The sequence below is a fragment of the Otolemur garnettii genome, unplaced genomic scaffold (assembly GCF_000181295.1).
Source record: "Otolemur garnettii isolate 467f Iridium unplaced genomic scaffold, OtoGar3 scaffold00140, whole genome shotgun sequence".
NCBI classification, from domain to species: Eukaryota; Metazoa; Chordata; class Mammalia; order Primates; family Galagidae; genus Otolemur; species Otolemur garnettii.
Genome location: NW_003852535.1, coordinates 4,432,804 through 4,451,349, shown reverse-complemented (window position 1 = coordinate 4,451,349; position 18,546 = coordinate 4,432,804). Strand labels below are relative to the sequence as shown.

Genomic DNA, 18,546 nt, shown 5'->3' with positions numbered 1-18,546 from the left:
CAGGGACGCAGGGAAAGAGATGTCATGCTTTGGGTTGTCCAGCTTATTCACTGGAGCAATTGCTACAGGTGGACACGGGGCAATTGGTGTCCCCTCCTGCAGGCTACTAGGCAGAGTTAGGCACTACCCATGTGATGCCACACACAGTGCTAAAATCAGTGGGTACCCTAATCCATGGGGCCCTTTGAGGATCCCGTCACAAGGGATGCCAGGAGGTAGGTGCAGGTCAGAGACACGGCAGCTTCCCTGTCTGGTGCTCCAGAGGCGCTTACAGACACGGTCCTCAGCCCTGGGTCCTTGTCTGCAGGGCCAGCCCTGACCCATTATGTAGAAGCTCAGCTCAGCTCAACTTGCCCCTGGTGGGAGGGTGACTAGGAAGGGACCAGGCCCTTTGGGCAGATCTGAGCCTGGGCCACTGCCAGTGCCTCTACCCAGTGCACCCAGAGTGGATGGGAGCTTCTTAGCCACCACCTCCCACACCCTGATGATCCCAGGGCCTGAATGTGTTGGGCAATCTGGGGCAGACTCCAGTTCCAGAATTCATGCAGATTCAGTACTCCATAATATATCTGGGTGTATTTTTATATAAAAATAACAGTTTCCCCCCAATTCTTATTCTAGGAAAACATGCCGTGCTCGCTGTGTGGCTTTATGTTCCTTCCCTCCCCCCTGGCCCTGTTAGGCCCAGAGCCAAGGTCACGGGGCTGCAGAACAGATAGGCGAGGAAAAAGTGGTGTGGCCAGGTGGGCAGGCAGGACACCCCAGGCTGGTGGGTGGAGGGCTGGAGTACTGATCCTGCCTGGCACCGCTTGGAGGTTGCTGAGCCCTTACCCCTCTCTGCTGCTTTCACTGGTGGAGGTAGGCATCCAGCCAGATGTCACCGGACTTCTTCAAGGACCTGGGAGATAGAGGCAGGTGTTGGGACTTAGGGGCAAGATCCTAACACCACTGTACCCTCAAGATGAGTGTGAGTAGGGACATCCCCATTTCCTGTGGGACTCCTTCCCCCTGGGGCAGGTGACTATGTGGGGCCAGGGTGTGGGCTGGGAGAAGAGACTAAGTGTTCACTGACTGGAGGAGAATTCAGGCATGCGCCTGGATGGGCCCGTCCTTCCTTCGCCTAGTTCTCTATGTCACATCCTTCTGCTGGGGCTGTGACCCAGAGACACATAGGCCATGGAATCTGCCTACAAGGAGCCCAGGGTTGGGCAGAGGAGCCAGGAAGCCCTGTGCCAGGTGCTCTACAGGGGCTGAGCTGAATGGCAGGGGCTAGAGAATCAGGCTGGGAATGATTGAAGGAGAAGCAGGGTTCTGAAGATCAGTGCAGAAGGAAGGGCATCTGAGTAAAGGGAACAGCAAGTGCAAAGACACAGAGAAGACCTAGAATCTGACCTCTTCCCCTTTTCCGAGGCAACTGCCAGGGTTGAGCCCCAACACCCCTCTTCACCTGGACAGCTGCAGGGGCCTCTACTCTTCCCTTCTCTACCTCGATTCCTGCCCTGCCAGTGCATTCCCTGGCAGGGAACCTTTCCAAGATGTAAGGTGGCATGTCCCTCCCCAGTCAGGGGTATACCACCATGCTTCTGCCTCAGGGCCTTTCATTGTGGTGCCCTCCAGCAGACACACCTGTGGCCAGCCCTCTTTGTTCCCTGCCTCTGCTCTCATGTCAGCTTCTCAACACTGCCAACTCTATTAAAAATTGCAACCCTGGCAGCAACTTGGATGGACCTGGAGGCCATTGTCATAAGTGAAGTAACTCAAGAGGAGAAAATTAAGTGCCATGTGTTCTGTCACTTATAAGTGGGAGCTAAACTCTGACTACACAAGGGCACACAGAGTGGTGTAATGGACATTGGAAACTCACAGGGGTGGGGTGAGGAATGGAGAGTTACCTACAGGGTACAATGTACACTATTTAGGTGATAGGTACACCCAAAGCCCAGCCTGCAACTCTGTACAATATATACATAGATACTTCCCTAAATCCATTCAAATTTTTAAAAAGAAAAAATTAGAGTACTAGAGTATTCCCCATCCTCTCCCTTCCTCCACATTTAGGGTTTTTGTGGTTGTTTTGCCAAAGTACATCTCACATTTTTTGTAATTTACTCATTTGTTATTCTAACTGCTTTCTGAAATGCAGCAATGGCAGCCTGCTTTGCCCACTGAAAATGGAAAAACAGCCTGTTGCATAGCAAGAGTGACACCATCCTCAAGTGAAACCGCCATGACAAAGGATTGACCCCTGCACACCAAAGTATTGTACTGAAGCTGTTTAAACAGTACCCACAGTTGGGTGCCGTGGCTCATGCCTGCAATCCTAGCACTCTGGGAGGCTGAGGTGGGAGGATTGCTTGAGCTCAGGAGTTTGAGACGTGCTTGAGCAAGAGTAAAGAAACCCCATCTCCACAAAAAATTAAAAAATCCTGGCTCGGCACCTATAGCTCAACCGGCTAAGGCGCCAGCCACGTACACCTAAGGTGGCAGGTTCGAATCCCCAGCCCGGACCCGCCAAAACAACAATGACGGCTGCAACCAAAAAATAGCCGGGTGTTGTGGCGGGCGCCTGTGGTCCCAGCTACTTGGGAGGCTGAGTCAGGAGACTCGCTTGAGCCCAGGAGTTGGAGGTTGCTGTGAGCTGTAATGCCACAGCACTCTACCCAGGGGGACAGCTTGAGGCTCTGTCAAAAAAAAAAAAAAAAATTAAAAAATCCTGCCAGGCATTGTGGCAGGCACCTGTAGTTTCAGCTACTTAGAAGGCTGAGGCAGGAGGATTGTTTGAACCTAGGTGGCTGAGGCTGCTGTGAGCAACGATGATGCCATGGCACTATACTCAGGGAGACAGAATGAGGCTCTATCTCAACAACAACAAAAACAAAACCACCACCCCCACCCCAAATCCAATACCCATAGTAGAGATAACAATACCCACAGCATCATAAAGATGCTTATGTAACCTCCTCAGTGGTCACAATTTCCCAAGAAAGTCTGAGAGGTGACCAGCTACATGTATTTTACCAAAAAAGCCTGCTATTAAGTCATGGTGGCTCATGCCTATAATTCCAGCACTTGGGAGGCAGAGGCGAGTAGATTGCCTGAGCTCACAAGACCAGCCTGAGCAAGAGCAAGACCCTGGTTGGGTGTGGTGGCTGACACCTGCAATCCTAGCACTCTGGGAGGCTGAGGCAGGTGGATTGCTTCAGCTCATAGCTTAGCAAGAGCAAGACCCCATCTCTAAAAATAGCTGGGTGTTGTGGCAGGCACCTGTAGTCTCAGCTATTTGGGAGGGTGAGGCAAGATAATTGCTTGAGACCAAAAGTTTGAGGTTGCTGTGAGCTATGACACCACATGCTCTAGGGAGGGTGACAAAGTGAGACTCTGTCTCAAAAAAAGAAAAAAAAAAAAGAGCAAGATCCTGTCTCTAAAAATAGCCAGGCATTGTAGCAGGTGCCTATAGTCCCAGCTACTTGGGACAATGAGGCAAAAGAATCACTTAAGCCTAAGACTTTAAGGTTGCTGTGAGCTGTGATGCCATGGCACTCTACCAAGGGTGACAAAGTAAGACTCTGTCTCAAAAAAAGTCTGCTATATAGAAGACATTCTCTGGAGGGTGGATGCGGACACCACCATCTCATGGCCACCTGAGACATCACTTCTGTCTGTAAGTCCCTATGAAATGCTTCTTTCTGAGAAACTGGATTTGTCAGCCTCTTTCTTCCCTGTAGAACACCACGGAGCCCATGGTGGGGGCTCCATAAATTCTCACTGTGTCAATGAATACTGGGGAGGGAGGGAGAGAGGGCACCGGCTGAGGACAGGGTGGCCTGAATGCTGGCTCTTGGGAGGGCTCATGAGTGCTTGTGAGAGTCCTGCCCAAGGATGCCGCGGTGTGCCCAGGGGCTGGGCTGCAGCCTTACCTGATGATGTCCACCAGGGCAGTGAAGAAGGGCTTCACCTCATAGCTGAGGCCGTGCTTGGTACACAGTGCCTTGACCAGCGGGGCCACCTTGCGGTAGTTGTGCCTTGGCATCGTGGGGAAGAGGCTAGGGGTGGATAGTGTACCCTGGCATCTGAGGTTGGGGGGCTACCACAGGGGGCCCAGGGAGCAGACACATATCTCTCACCTCCCAGGCTCTTCTCCCAGGGCCCACAGCAAGCCTAGGGCTCTCTTCTTGGCCCCCCTGGGAAAGGCTGACAAGGGGCACCTGATTTGGCTCCTGGGTGTAGGCCTCACTCCCCACCTGAGGGGCCCCTGGAATCAGCACTCACTGGTGCTCAATCTGGAAGTTGAGGTGTCCGCTGAACCAGTCAATGAAGAGTGAGGGCTCCACATTGCAGGTGGCTGCCAGCTGCCAGGAACCAGCAGGGCATAGGTAAGGGAAGCTGGCACGGAGCCCAGACCCCACACCAGGCCCCTAACCCGCAGCTCCGTCAGGCCCCATCTCTTCTTGCTAGTTGGTATCTCAGCCCACCCCCACCCCTGTCGCCTACCTGAGAACTGGCCCAGTCCCGGTGCTTCTCGTGGCCGATCTCTTTGGGGATATGGTTCATCTGTGTGATCCACACAAACCAGTGGCTCTCTAGGACCCTGCAGGAGAGGCTCAGGCACTGCCCATGTCCACCTTGCCACTTAGGCACCCTGAGTGGAGGCTGGAGGGCTGCTGCCCCCAGACAGGGGCCTCAGCTTCCTCATCTGTACAATGGGGCTGTAATAATTGCTCTCTCACTAGCGTTTAAGGAAGCTGAACAGGCTTTACCACAAGGCCGAGCCCAAGGTGGCCCTACTTATGAGGGTGGGCACCTATAGGGATATTTGCAAGCTAGGCTACTGTCCCCAAATCTGCTGACCATGGGATGTGGCCACATTCATGTGTATTTGATTCCCCCCACAACCCAAGAAGGCAGGACTGCTGGCCCCATTACACTGATGGAGAAATAGAGGCTCTGAGGTAAGAGGGTGGCAGTCAAATCACCTGCCATCTGTCTGTGACCTCCCCACTCCCTGCCATTTTGAATCTGGCCATACCTGACAGCAACAAAGAGGAGCAGTACCCCAGGGACACCGTAGAAGGGGACATAGGACAAGAAGAAGCGGGCATAGAAGCTGGCAGCCCAGAGCAAGTCCTGCAGAGGAGGGCAGAGGAGATACTGAGTGGTCTCCAGGCAGTGGGGGTCTGGAGGTGGGGGGAGCTGGGCTCACCCACCTTGTCTGTTTGACTTGCCTTGAAGCTTGGGACAGCCCACCACCCCGTCTGGATTTTCTCAGTTGGGTAAATGGACAGGGTCCCCATCCTGCCTGCTCACAAGGCTGACTTTGGAGTGAAGGTGCCATGTAGGGTATGTGTGAGAAGCCCCTGCCAGGGACGTAAAGGCCTGGCAGAGTCAGCCCAGCAATTACCTCTCCCCCAGTGAGGAACCCCTGCTGAGAGCACCCACCCTATGTTCCTTGCAAACAGCAGCACATGCACACGGCTACGTGCATACTTGAGCACACTTGTCCCAAGTCACAAGCATACTCGCTCTTCTCTTGTGTGCACACACACCTGAGCCACACTGCTGCATGCCTGTGTGCACCCTGGTGGCCTTCGTGGGCAGGTGCTGTGCTGCCCCCCCCCCCGAGGACCCACGTCCTGCCACCCCTGTCTGCCTGCGGTTCTGAACAGCTCACTCACCGCCCACTGCATGCACACCAGCATGTACGCCAGGTTTTCCACCTCAAAGTTCACCAGAGTGAGTAGTGGCGGGCCGACTGCAAGAAGGGACATGACAGAGCTCAGGGGAAGGGGTAGGGTAGAAAGGGTGGGCAGCAGGTGGCAGGCTCCATCACTGCAGGAATGCCCATGGGATGCCAGTGCTGGTCCCACCCAGCTGGGACGATCCCACACGACTGAGACCTGGGCCATGTTCCCTCCCTTCATATCTAGGATTCCCCAGGCTAGACCACTCTGGTGTGAGGGTAGGAATTCTGTGGGGAAAGCTGCAGGTAGGGCTGTGACTGCACATGACAGGTGGCACCCAGGCCAGGGGACCAACCAGGGCAAGGACATGGTGCTGGGGACTGCAGATGGGGGCAACCTGCACAGAGCGGGGAGGATGCCCTGGAGAGGGAAGGTAAACAGGTGCACTGTGCCCCTTGGGGTAGCTGGGAGGAGTCCAGGACAGCAAGGAGGACAGTGCAGCCCTGGATAAACCCTCACACCTAGGAGGACAAGTGGACACTCACTCAGGAAGAAGTACAGGTGCTGGTGGTTGTAGGGTAAGTATCTTCGCTTCCTCTTGCCATACTGTGGAGATAGGCAGCAGCTCGTGAGGGCCCTCCTCCCAGGCTATCCTCCCAGGCAAGGTCAGGGGGCTGGCTGGGGCCAAGAGTCAAAGGCAACTCTAGATTCTAGCAACTGGGCCAATTGTCCTCAGCAGGCTGGGAGGTGGGGAAGGGAGACCACAGGGGCAGGAGTTCAGCCTGGCTAGAGTGGAGGGCTTGGTTCCCCTCAGCCTCAGGTTCAGCCCGAGGGTGTCAATCCCTCCCCACCCACCTCTATGGAGGACTCTCCCAGGAGGAAGACAGGCGCCAGAGTCACATCTGGGTCTTTGTGGAAGATGTTGGGCTTGGCATGATGCTGGAAATGGCGGAAGTTCCACCAGTGTGCGGAGAAGCCCTGTGGGGGAGGAGGGAGCTTTGAAGGGCCAGGCCAGTCCATGCCCACTACTCTGTGCCCAGACCCAGCACAGCACCCCCAACTCACCCCACCCTCACCTTCAGCTGCCCCATCACAAACTGCTGAGCCACGTGGTTCCACCGTGACTTCCTGAAGATGGAGGCATGGCCCAGGTCGTGCTGTAGACACCAGCTCTGAGCCTGGGGAGAGAGGCAGGGCCAGGAGTCACTGGGACAGAGCCTGCATAGGGACAGAAATCCCCACCAAAGAGGAGGGTGCTGGCTGCCTGGGGCCCCAGCTCTGGAGTCCCTGTGGTCCCTTCCAGCCCACAGGGTGCACCCCCAGCTAATGCTCCATTTCGAGACCCTTGTAGGCTGGCTCTCTCTTTTTACAGATGAGGACAAACTGAGTCTCAGGGAGGTGGAGGGACTTATAAGTCTGTCAGGGAGCTGTGGGCAGCAGCCTTCTGGCTCTGGCCCTGTGATTGCTTACACAGGATTTATAAAATTAGAAACTCCCTCGGTACACAGCTTGAGCCACAAACATGATGCGTGGGCCCTGTGGCTATTCACTCATTCATCTATTTGTCCATTCATTCACTCAGCAAATACGTCCAGACTACCCAATATGTGGGGGCCCAAGTCTGCTGGGCAGTCTAGGGTGGCTGCAATAATGCTGGGGTCACCTGGGAGATGGCCAGGATGAGGGCGGCAAGGGTGCTGGGTACCCAGCCAGGGCCCAGGAAGAGGATGAGGAGCCAGGCCAGCACCTCCATGGCCAGGATGTGGCCCAGCAGGAGAGCGAAGAAGGTGGGACTGGCCTCAAACAGCTTCATGTCCTCAGCTGCCTGGCGCAGGGCTCGGAAGTCCTCGACCAACTGGGCCTGCCAGGGTGGAGCTACTGGTCAGTGGGGAAATGAGGCCCCCTGTTGCCTTCAGGAAGTTCCCAGGGTTCTTAGGCTGCCCAAGCCCCAGCCACTCCTCCTGGTGCCAGACCAAAGGAGTGTGACCAAAAGGGGATGGAGGGACAAGAGCTCCAAGCCTGTGGGTGAGCTGGAGACTGCCTGGTGGTAAAGTCTTCCCATCCCAAAGGTGTGGGGTGGGTGAGAAGCCAGAGCCAGGAGGGAACACACAGAGCTCAGCTCATTGAAACCCTCACTGTAGATGGGGATGCTGGACTTAGAGCAGGGAAGGGGGCTGCCTGGGAACCCAAGCAAGTACTGGGCCAAGCCAGTTCTGGAGCCCTGGACTCTTGCAGGGCATCACTACAGCTTCACCTTCAGCAAACGCAGACCTGGCCCTGCATCACTGTGGGGAACGCAGATGGAGCTGCCACTGGCAACGTGGTGATGCCCCTAGGCCCTTTAGCCCCACCCCCACCCTGGGGGCTGAGTCTGCACAAGAGCCCTGCTCACATTCTGGGCTCCATCCTGACTGGGCTCCTCCGGGGCCAGCTCTCCGATCAGCAGGGGCTGCAAGAACTTGCGTACAAAGCCAAGATCCTGGTGGAAGGCGTGGAAGGCATCCTGAAGGAGAGCAGACAGTCAGGCAGACAGACAGATGGACAGCTCAGATGGGGCAGAAGACTTGTTGATGGACGAGCAGAGTAGACAGGTGGACGGACAGAAAGTCAATGGTTGTTCAGCAGTTAGCAAAATAGGACCAAGTGGGTCAGCCTTCTTGTAGTACTCCCTGGTCTTCCCTAGGCCCTGGGTGACATCCCTGTCACCCCTTGCCTGTCATGCTCCCTCTGCTTCACCCAGCACAGGGGTCCTCTCCAAACATGATTGAATGGATGCAAATCTTCCAGAGACTTCTCTGGAAGACTCTGACTCCATGAAAAGTCTCACTTCTTTTCTGAAAAGCTTTCTGTTTCCACAGCACATAAGATTTGGGTCACAAATGTTAGATTTACCCAATTTTTACAAATACAAGCAATTGGTAGAGTAGGGAATGAGTAGGGAAACCTGTAATTGTGGGCTACTGGGGCACCAGGAAAAAAAAAATCAGCCAAGGGCGACATACACTGACTTCTTGGAAGTTTGCAAGAAATAGTCTTGAACAATTAAACTCATTTGGTTTATAAAGTAGGAGCAGAAAATACAATTTTTAAAAAAAGTAACTAAAATCTAGCACTCTGTGATTCTCTGTAACGGCTGGGGTAGGTGCAATGCAGGAGCAGGAAGGAAGAGAAAAGAAAGAGGCATTAGTGAGGAGAAAGATCAGGTTTGGGACAGAGACAGTCAGAAAGTGGCCAGGGCGGTGATGAAGTAACAGTACACTTGAATGTCACACATGGGCTCACTTAGTCTTCCTGATCTGCCTGTGGTCTTGGGATTGGAATCAGCTCATTGTTCATAGCTCTTTGACTGATTTTTATTATCCTTGCACTTCCTAAGGCTCTCTCTGGGCCAGCCAGTCTCAAAGCTGCCTGAACTACAAAAGCAGTGTGTGTCCGACCCACGGGGCTGGGCAAGGCAGCTGAGAGGAAACACCTCTGAAGGAGGCTGAGGGAGAAGAGGGCCTCCTATTGTCCTCCCCCTAATGGACCTACCAGCTGCTGTCCCTAAAACAGAACTAATGGTGGGGCCCTGAGGTCACCTCTAGAACATCCTGGAAGGGATGAGGGAAGGAAGCACCTCAGGTCTCACTTAGAGGCCATACCTGCAGGGCCCACCTCGGTCCTGTTTCTTGCTCTTTTGGGCCCAGGGAAGCCTGAGGATTAGAGGGCTGAGTGGGTGTGGCTTCAAGAACAACCTGGGCTGACTTGACCCCCTGGACCTCATTATAGGGAGGGGGCAGCATAGAAAAGGCAGCAAAAAAAAACTGGAGAGAAAGTAGGGGTATGGAGCTGGGGACCCATAGGAAACGGCCTGTCCCGGGCTACCTGGGAGCTGCTGTTGGCAGGGGTACCAGGAAGGAAGGTTCTTCAGTTTCTACTGACCCCGCTCAGTGTGTGTGTGAACTTCTTTAAAAAAAAGAGAGGATTTTGCTATGTTGCCCAGGTCAGAGTCTAACTCCTAGGCTCAAGTGATTCTCCTGCCTCAGCCTCCAGAGTAGCTGGGACTACAGGCGTATGTGAGGAGTATGACTCTGAGCTAGGCCATTCTCCTGGAGGGGCCTCAGTTTCTAGGGGAAACTGAGGCAGTGAGACTTCAAGGACCTCCTGGTTCAGAATTGCTGGAAATTAACACTTAAAATTTTTTTAATTGTAGGGCAGTGCCTGTGGCTCAAAGGAGTAGGGCACTAGCCTCATATACTGGAGGTGCCGGGTTCAAATCCAGCCCCAGCCAAAAACCACAAAAAAAAAAATAATAATTACGGTAAAATATACATAAAGTTTACCATTTTAATCATTTTTAGGGAGGTACACAGTTCAGTAGCATTAAGTACATTCACAGTGTTGTGCAACAATCAGTCTACCTCCCGAACTTGTCCATCTCCTCCACTAAAACTGTGACCCCATTAAACACTAACTTCCCATCCCCCACCCGCCACCCCCAGCAACTACCATTCTGTTTTCTGTCTCCATGAACCTGACTATCCTGGGAACCTCCTGTAGAAGGAATCACATTTGTCCTTTTGCATCTGGCTCATTTCACTTGCATAGCATCCTCAGCGTTCATCGATGTTGTAGCATGTGACAGAATGTCCTTGCCTTTCAAGGCTGAACAGGTGTGAAACCGCTTTCCTCTCCTTCCTGTGAAACTCCCTTGGCAGCACAGGGACCCCAGACGCTGTGCCCAGAGGCACAGAAAGGCAGTGCTGTACACGTGTGTGCACTCCTGCAGACATACCCACCAGCCCCACTCAGCAAGCAAGACTCAGACACTCAGACACACGGCCATCATCGAAGCCCACAGGAACATGCAACCAGACAGAGCCTTGCACGGACACACACAGCAGAACAGTGCACACTGGCTACGACCCCAGGCTCTCCTTCTCCCCCACCCCTGCCCTCTCTCAGCCCTGTGTCTGTTCCGGGGCCACCCTTACAGCTGAGGCTCTGGGAGAGCAGGTCGGCTTCCATGACTTCTGTCCCTTGGTTGATTCACCCAGGCCAGCCCTGTGGAGGTACCGGCTGAGAGGACAGAGCTGGGCCCCCAAAAGAATTCCAGCCAGCCCTATCCTTTAGAGCAGCAGTTCTCAACCTGTGGGTCACAACCCACAGGAACTGTGTTAAAGTGCCACAGCATTAGGAAGGTTGAGAACCACTGCTTTATAGTGATAAGGGAAGTATGAGCCCTGCTCTCCATGGGTCAGAAAAGCCCAGGGCTGTAGACAGGGGCTCCAGCTGGGGGAAGAGAGGGCTGTGGCAGGGCCTTGAGAAGCAGGCTGGGCAGGCACTGGTTGTGGTGGTGGTGGTGGTGTGACCGGGTCTTCACAGGATCATGTGACCTAGTCTTCTCTGGTCCTCTGCTCAAGGATCCAGGAGGTAGGCAGCCATTAAGGCTCAGCGAGGTTAAGCCACTTCCTTCAGGTCACATAGCTCCATTTGACTGATGTTGGATCAGAACCTGAGTCTGACTACAAAGCTATGCTTGTGGCCACTCAGCAGTCACCCCAGGGTGGTAGCTGCTCCTAGGCCAGAGGGAAGGCAGTGGGCCTCCATGTAGTGTAGGGGGAGTCCCCACCATGAGGTGGGCCATCATCCCAGCCAGCCAAAGACCAGTTGCTGGAAGCCTGGACTGTGGGGACAGGAGGGTGGTTCTTGAGCTACACCCACTGAGTCTAGGGCACTACAGGGAGTCCCATCCTCCCACCCTCCGTGCATCCAGAAGCATTTTGCCACGGGTATGTGTGCCAAGGCCCGTGATTCCCCATCCTCACCCAAGCAAGCTGAAGGTGGCACTTGAGATCTCTCACTGGCTTTTAGAACAAAGCTGGGTGAATGAAAAAGGCACTCCCCAAACATAAGTGCCTAGTGGCAGCGACAGGCTCTATTCTCAGAGGCTGGCACTCAGCCCAGCCATGCCTTGGTCCCTGGAAACCTAGAAGCAGCTCCGCTCACCTCCAGAGCTCTCCCTTACCCCCATCCCCATCATTTAGTCCACACAGCAGCCTGGGCAGCATCTCCAGAGCCAGCCAGCCAGCCAGGATAGGTTCTGAGACGCCACTCAGGAGCCAGGGAGCCCCAGAGACTGTACCCTTCTCTACTCTGTATTGTCTCATCAATAAAATGGGGCTGCTGGGAGGGTGGAGCTGGGCAGGTAAAACACTCAGAAGGGGCCTGGCATCCAGTAAGTGCTCCCATCAAGGGAGCTCTCCGTGTGCCTTCTCTCCCCAGAGGGCTTGCAGGTGCTGGGCAGAAAGAGAAGATGGTGCTCTGCCTGCCAAGTTCTGGCTGAGCCCCAGGGCTGGGCCACAAGAGGGGCTGGCAACCTCCCTCTACCCCAGAGACACAGCAGGGGAGGGAGAGATTTTGGTTGCTCCCCAAAGAACTGGGAATGTTCCAGATTATTCTGAAAGTGGGTAGAGTAGAGAACGGAGCAGGGCTGCTAAGGGCTCAGGTGGTCTGTTTTTGCTGCCTCCTTGTACCTTTGCTGGAGATGGGGTGATAAGGGGGATATGCCTTAGAGGATCCCTCTTACCTCCTTCCTGCCACTCTCTCTCTCCCAGGTAGGTGGATGAAGCCGGAACCCACGCCCACATGCAGACATTCCTTCCCATCCTCGGCCTGGAACCCCTCTTAGGAGGCCAGTGGGGAAGCACTATTGGTATTCATTTGATAGATGAGGAAACTGAGGCACAAAGAGGTCCAAGTCACATAGTTCTTAACATGGCACATCCAACTCTGGCCTGTGTAGCAGAACCCAGGTCAAGGGCAAATGCCCCCAGGAAGCCACCCCTGTCCCCAATGTCCCAACTCCCCTCAGCAAGCAAGGGTGGGTACATATGTTAGGTCATTCTCCAGCCAGGACCTTTAGCCTCACAGGCCTAGTGGTCCCTAAGGCAGCAAGGCCCTCTGGCACTTGGTCATCTCTCCACCACCGAACTCTGGCTCCACCATCAGAGATCAGCAGCAGCCAGGAGACCTCAGGAAGAAATGAGGAATGCTGCTCTGTGGCCTGCTTAGGTCTTGGGGTTTCCAGATAATAATTTCACCCTCAAGGAGGGGAGGGCACTGACCCCCCCCCCACCCCGGGGAAGGAGTCTGGCTGGGTAGGGATATTACAGAAAACACCTACAGGGCACATAGTGGTCCCACTTCATGCAGCAAGACTATAAAGACAGCCAGCATGGTGGGCAGAGCAGAACCACATGGTTGGAATCCCGACCCCCACCCAGCCTCGAATTGGCCCAGTACAGTGTGGCCTCTGTGCAGCTCCTACCCAGACATGAACTCACGCTCCAAGCCCCAGGATCAAGAACCTGCCCTTCAAGGTTCCTAAGAAGGTCCTATTACATTGCCCAGTTGCAGCCAGGCATGGTGGATCACACCTGTAATCCTAGCACTTTAAGAAGCTAGGTGTTATGATGGCCTGAGGCCTGAACAAGAGCAAGACCTACAAATAATATTTTTCTAGAAAAGACTTAGCCAGGTGTAATGGCATGTACCTGGAGTCCCAGCTACTTGGGAGGCTGAGGAAGGAGGATTGCTTGAGCTCAGGAGTTGAAGGTGCAGTGAGCTATAATGAGCCACTGTACTCTAGCCTGGGTAAGAGTTAGAGCTTGTCACCAAGAACAAAAATAAAAACAAAAATAGACCAAAAAATCGCCTACAGCTAGATACCATGGCTCATGACTAGAATCCTAGCACTCTGGGAGGCTGAGGTGGGTGGATCACCTGAGCTCACAAGCTGGAGACCAGCCTGAGGGAGACTCTGTCTCTCCTAAAAAAAAAAAAAAAAAGAAAAGAAAAGAAAAGAAAAACAAGCTGAGTATTATGGCAGGTACCTGTAGTCACAGCTACATGGGAGGCTGAGGCAAGATCGCTTGAGCCCAAGCGTTTGAGGTTGCTGTGAGCTATGATGGACACCATAGCACTCTACCTAGGGCGAAAGAGTAAGACTGTCTCAAAAAAAAAAAGTTGGGTGTCTGTAGCTGGATGGTTAGAGCACTGACCCCCATGCACCGCGGTTGGTGGGTTCGAACCCTCCCTGGGCCTGTTAAAATTTAAAAAAAAAAATCACCCATTTTGGGCCTCGGTCTCATCAGCTACAAAATGAGCTAACAATAGGACCTACTTTATAGGCAGTTAAGAGAATTAGTTACCACATCTAAGGCCCTCAGAACAGTGCCTGGTCAATAACTGTGGAATAAAATTACTATGATGTAGTCTCTAATGAGGCACCAGCCCCCACCACCTCTATCTCCACTCAGGCCCAAAGCCCACTAGAGGAAGGGTCCTAAGGCCCAAAGGCCACTACAGAAGGTAGGTTAGATCTTCCCATAGCTTTTCCCCAAAGGATACCAAGAGCTGCTGGGAAACCTCTCACCCTTCCCAGGGAGCTGTATGCAATGGATTTACACCACTCTACCACTCCATGGGTACAGGGCTTTGCTGTTCCCAGAAACCAGGCACCCAGCAGCATCCCCACAATGTGCCCAAGATGAATGCATTCTTATCCCCATTATGTTACTGGGAAAACTGAGTACTTTCTCCTTCCTCATACAAGGGGACGTATGAGTCCAAGGTCCTGGAGTGAGACCAGATTAGCGCTCTCTCCAGAACTAACATGGAGCTAAATCCTAATGGCTCCTACCAGTGTACCTGTGTCCATGGCATCTTTTACCCTCTGCCCTGGCCACACTCCAGGATCCAGTTAAATGGTAACCTCTTCTGAGTGGCCTCCCTGGGGGAGGGCAGGTCCTCATTATCACCTCTTTTACCCCTATTCTTCTCCTGGGAGGCTCTGCCTTTTCTTCTCCATTAGGGATCCCTGTACTCCCTGTGCTTCCCTGCTCTGCTCTCTGTGGCTTCCCCTCTCTCCTCTTTAGAATATAACCAAAGTGCTCCCCTAGATATAAACATCAGGCCAGCCTCTGCTGCCTCCAGATCTCACTGCCAGCCCCTCTCCCCACTGCTCTCTACTATAGCCACAGGAAGCAAGTTCCACCTCTGAGAAATCTCTCCCTACATGTGTTTTGTTCCGAGCTACATATTCAAAGGTTCGAACAGAGCATGACACACAGGAGATGCCCGCTGATGGGTTTAGTGAGTCAATCATTGAAGAATGAATGAATGACTGAAATAAACAGGTGGCTATGTAGTATGTGGTTAAGAGCACAGCTATGGATTCAAATCTCAGACCTACCACCTGACTTCAAGTCACTTTGCCTCCCTGAGTCTCAGTGTTCTCATTTGTAAAGTAGTAATAACAGTGATAATACCTGCTTCATAGAGATATTTCGAGGATTAAAAGGGAGAGTATCAATAAATCCAGCACTGAATTCTGAGCCTGGCACACAGTAGGCGCTAAGCACATGGCCCTTGTATACTCATGACTAGTTGGGGGGCCTCACCCCTCCCTAGCAGGGTCTACTAGTCTCAGACAAACCTGGCTTCTCAGGGCCCAGAGAGCGCTCTCCCTAGGATACCAGGCTTGGCATCCCAGGATGGCCATAGACTGACTTCATGGCACAGGAACTTGGGAATTTCCTGGCAGGAAGGCTTCTGTTGCCTGGACATGAAAACAGCTGATGGGCAGCTGGGGTTGGTAAGAGGTACTGCTAAAACTCAGCCCAGCAAGATGGCTGCCCCACCCCCACCTGAGCCCCAAGACCTGGGATGCAGACACTGAGGTTTGGACTCAGACCGCAAAAGGCACTGGGCTAGTCCAACCCCTGGTCTGCCCTGTGGAACGACTGTGGACAAAGACTGGGGTTCCCTACCCCAGCCACCTCACAGCCCTTTGGCCTGAACAGACCAGGTATTTCTAGCAACTCCATCCCAGTGTTTGTGGCCTTAAGGGAGGTAAGAGACAGCTTAGAGCAGCCTCTTCCTATTACAGACAGGTTTATAACCAGACAAGGTCATTCAACAAAGGGGTAGCCATGCATGGCTATCCCATTGTACTCTACAGTTTGTAGAGCACATTCACACTTAGGAGCCAGCAACATTCACTGAACACAAACTAGTACATTACTGTCCTGGGGCCATGGATTTGAGAAGGCACAGTTCTGTGCTCAGTCAGCTCCCTGTCTGGCCCAGCTCTCCCCAAGTTGAGGAGAAAACTGAGACTCAAGAGGAGTGACATGCCTGATTCAAAGTGGCTCAGAGCCTCCAATGGCAGAGACAGGACTCAGCCTCAGGTGGCAGAGAGTTTTTGTGATTGTGTGTGTGTGTGTTTTAACAGATCTTATTGGCCATGAATCAATGAGAAAACTGCCAGATGGAGGTCTCAGGGTCCCAAGTTAAAGTCAGAAATTCCACATGGGAGGAATATTTGGAAATTTCCCAGTACTGGCACCAAACAGGAAAGAGTAATGAATAAAAGCTCTCTGTGGTCCTTCTCCTCAGCTGCCCCCATCCTATTCTACAGGTTGAAAAAGGCCCCAGCAGGCACCCATAAGGCCCTTGAGGGGAGGCCAGGGCTCAGTCTCATTCATCCCACTATGCTCTGGCAGAAAGGCAGACCCACACAAACAGACTCACCATGCCCACATGCTCCCACACTCACTGGCCCACAGGCTGGGTCAACCCATGGCTATGCTGTCCCCTCAGGCCAGTGCCCAGCCCCTCAGCATCCATGGAAGCTTTCTCTCAGTTTTTAGTTTCAGGAGTCTCACCCTAACTCCTGTGCTTCCTGGGATGGAAGGAGTAAAGGAGAGACCTTGCAACCCCTGGGAGAAGGCAGTGGGCAGAAAGCATGAGGCCCTGGCAATTGGGACTGACAGTTCTGGGACAGGACAGAATCTCCTTTTCTGCCTGAAGTTCCACCATTAGGGATTCATCCCCTCAGTTCTTAAAGAACTTCCTGGTACCTACTGTGGCCAATCTAGAAATTTGGATGGTCAAGGATAGAGAGCACAGTGGCTTCAACTCCTGTTCTCCATGTGGAAGACTGAGCAAAAGGGACTAATAAGTCTGCTCAGAGAGGAGAGGCTGCTACTCCACCACTGGGCTCCTGCCAGATGGTCCTGTGGGGCCAGGCCACATCTCTCCTTGTCTAGACAGGGGCTGGGAAGTGGAAGTTGGGGTCCCCAGGGGCCAGTCTGTTACTGGGGTGACTGTGCTTCCCCAGGAGGCCCACCCAGCCTGGCTGGCAAAATCCTCCCACGTGCAGCTGCCAGCCCAGGAGGTGAGTCACTGACTGCCCCTTAGAGCCATTTATAGCAGCTCTTGGGAAAGCCACAGACCTCCCAGCCCTCCGGAGCCCTCAGCCTCTGATAGCACACCCCTGCCAACAACCCCCTGGGACACTGCCCTGCACCTAGCATGAGTGTTCTGGTCTGAGGGACCCATTAATGAGACAGGAACATCAGAGTAACAGGAAGAGACCTCACCTAGGTCAAGCTCTGCCCGCCATGACACACCCACCTCTGAAACCCGACTGCGCCCCTACGGACCTGCTCTGGGGACAGTCTGCTGGTCCTCCATGGAGGGAAGTGGCCTCCTTATCCCCATGCCAGGCCCTGGCTGGTCTGTCCCAAATCTGGGTCCAGGGTGTGGAAGCCAAAGGTCAGCGAGGGGAGGAAAGATGCTAAGGCCCCACAGGTAGAGGGGGATACAAGGCCCATGGTCCAGGCACCTGCGGGGGCCAGGCTCCACCCCGCACATCGGCGGTGGCTTCCTTACCGTGGCGTCCTCAGCGCCGTGGTGGCCGATAAGGCGGCTTCCCCCAGGGTGCCGCTGTGCCCAGCGGCTGATGTCGTAGACGCGGCGCTCGATGACCAGCCACTTGTCGCCGGGCAGGTCGTGTGGGCGGATCTGTTCCCAGCGAAAGGTAGGCAGAGGCGCCCGTGGCCGCACCGACCCCTCCCGCGGACCCCGCCCCCCGCCAGGCTCCCCGACGCCTCCCATGGCTGAGCGCGAAAGTCCTAGAGATCCCGGGACGTTTCCGAGGCCGGAGCTAGACACCGATGGAAGCGAGGTGGCGTCCCCTGGGGCCTCCGCTGCAGCCGCCCGTCGCTCCGGGCCCCGCCCTGCCGCTGCGGCCGCCGTACGAGCGTGCGCCTGCCCGACTCTCGGCGCAGGCAACTTTCCTGCCTTATAACCGTGCTCTCGGCGCCCGCCTCGCCTCGCCCTCCCCTTGTCCCGGCCCCCGGGCGGTCGGCCCCCAGCAGGCTCCAATCCCCTCGCGGCATCACGGGCTCCATTGGCCGGCCCCGGAGGGCGGCGTCGGGGCGGGCTCGCCCCTCCGTGGAGGGCCGCGGCCACCATGCCTGGCCCTGCCCGCAGGACACTGTCCCGCCCCGGCTCCCGGCTCGCCGGGCTCCCGGCTCGGCTAGGGGGTGGAGCCCGGGATACAGCACAGCCTGGAGCCGGCCCCGGGCCGCCGTAGGGGGCCGCAGGCAGAGTCAGGGTCTGCGCCCTTGGAGGGTGGGCTGAGGATCTGGGGGCTTGCAGCGGCGCGTCTTGGAACGTTAAATTCGGAGCGCCCAGAAGTGGGACTCTATTTCAGGATGACTGCAAACAGCCTTCGAACAATGGGCCCCCACATCTGAGCCTCTAGGCCATCCCAGCTGCCCCCACCGCCACCAGGGCTCCTGGAGATCTCTATGCTGGGGGCCGAGGCTGCAGGCTGAAGATGCAGAGGTGAAGGGTTGCCCATTGGGGAAGAAAAGGAACACGGTGACCATATTCAACCCTCACTTCCTTTTTTTTTCTTAAATAAATTCAAGTCCTTTTGACATAAGTAGCTAATTAAATTGCTCTTTGTTTGAGATACAGGTGCCCGTCCTAAAAGTTAAGTTCACATCAACAAATAATAAAAGTGGCTCGGCGC

At 54.4% G+C, this 18,546-nt stretch overlaps 1 protein-coding gene across 1 annotated transcript; it reads right to left on the bottom strand.

Moving 5' to 3' along the window:
* Nucleotides 1-604: 604 nt before the first annotated feature.
* On the bottom strand, nt 605-17,779 carry FADS3 (fatty acid desaturase 3). Its single transcript, XM_003798734.3, has 12 exons — nt 17,397-17,779; nt 8,071-8,181; nt 7,342-7,539; nt 6,755-6,856; nt 6,534-6,656; nt 6,224-6,284; nt 5,673-5,749; nt 5,027-5,124; nt 4,492-4,588; nt 4,270-4,349; nt 3,918-4,043; nt 605-898 (listed from the first exon to the last, which is right to left on the bottom strand). The coding sequence occupies exons 1-12, from the start codon at nt 17,619-17,621 to the stop codon at nt 847-849; spliced, it is 1,350 nt and encodes a 449-aa protein (XP_003798782.1). The 5' UTR covers nt 17,622-17,779; the 3' UTR covers nt 605-846.
* Nucleotides 17,780-18,546: the final 767 nt, after the last annotated feature.

Coding starts and splice junctions, on each gene's coding strand:
- FADS3 (XM_003798734.3), bottom strand. CDS start 17,621: ATGGGAGGCGTCGGGGAGCCTGGCGGGGGGCGGGGTCCGCGGGAGGGG. Junction 5,125..5,672: donor TGGTGTGCATGCAGTGGGCG/GTGAGTGAGCTG, acceptor CCTCCTCTGCAG/GACTTGCTCTGGGCTGCCAG. Junction 4,044..4,269: donor AACTTCCAGATTGAGCACCA/GTGAGTGCTGAT, acceptor ATCCACCCCTAG/CCTCTTCCCCACGATGCCAA.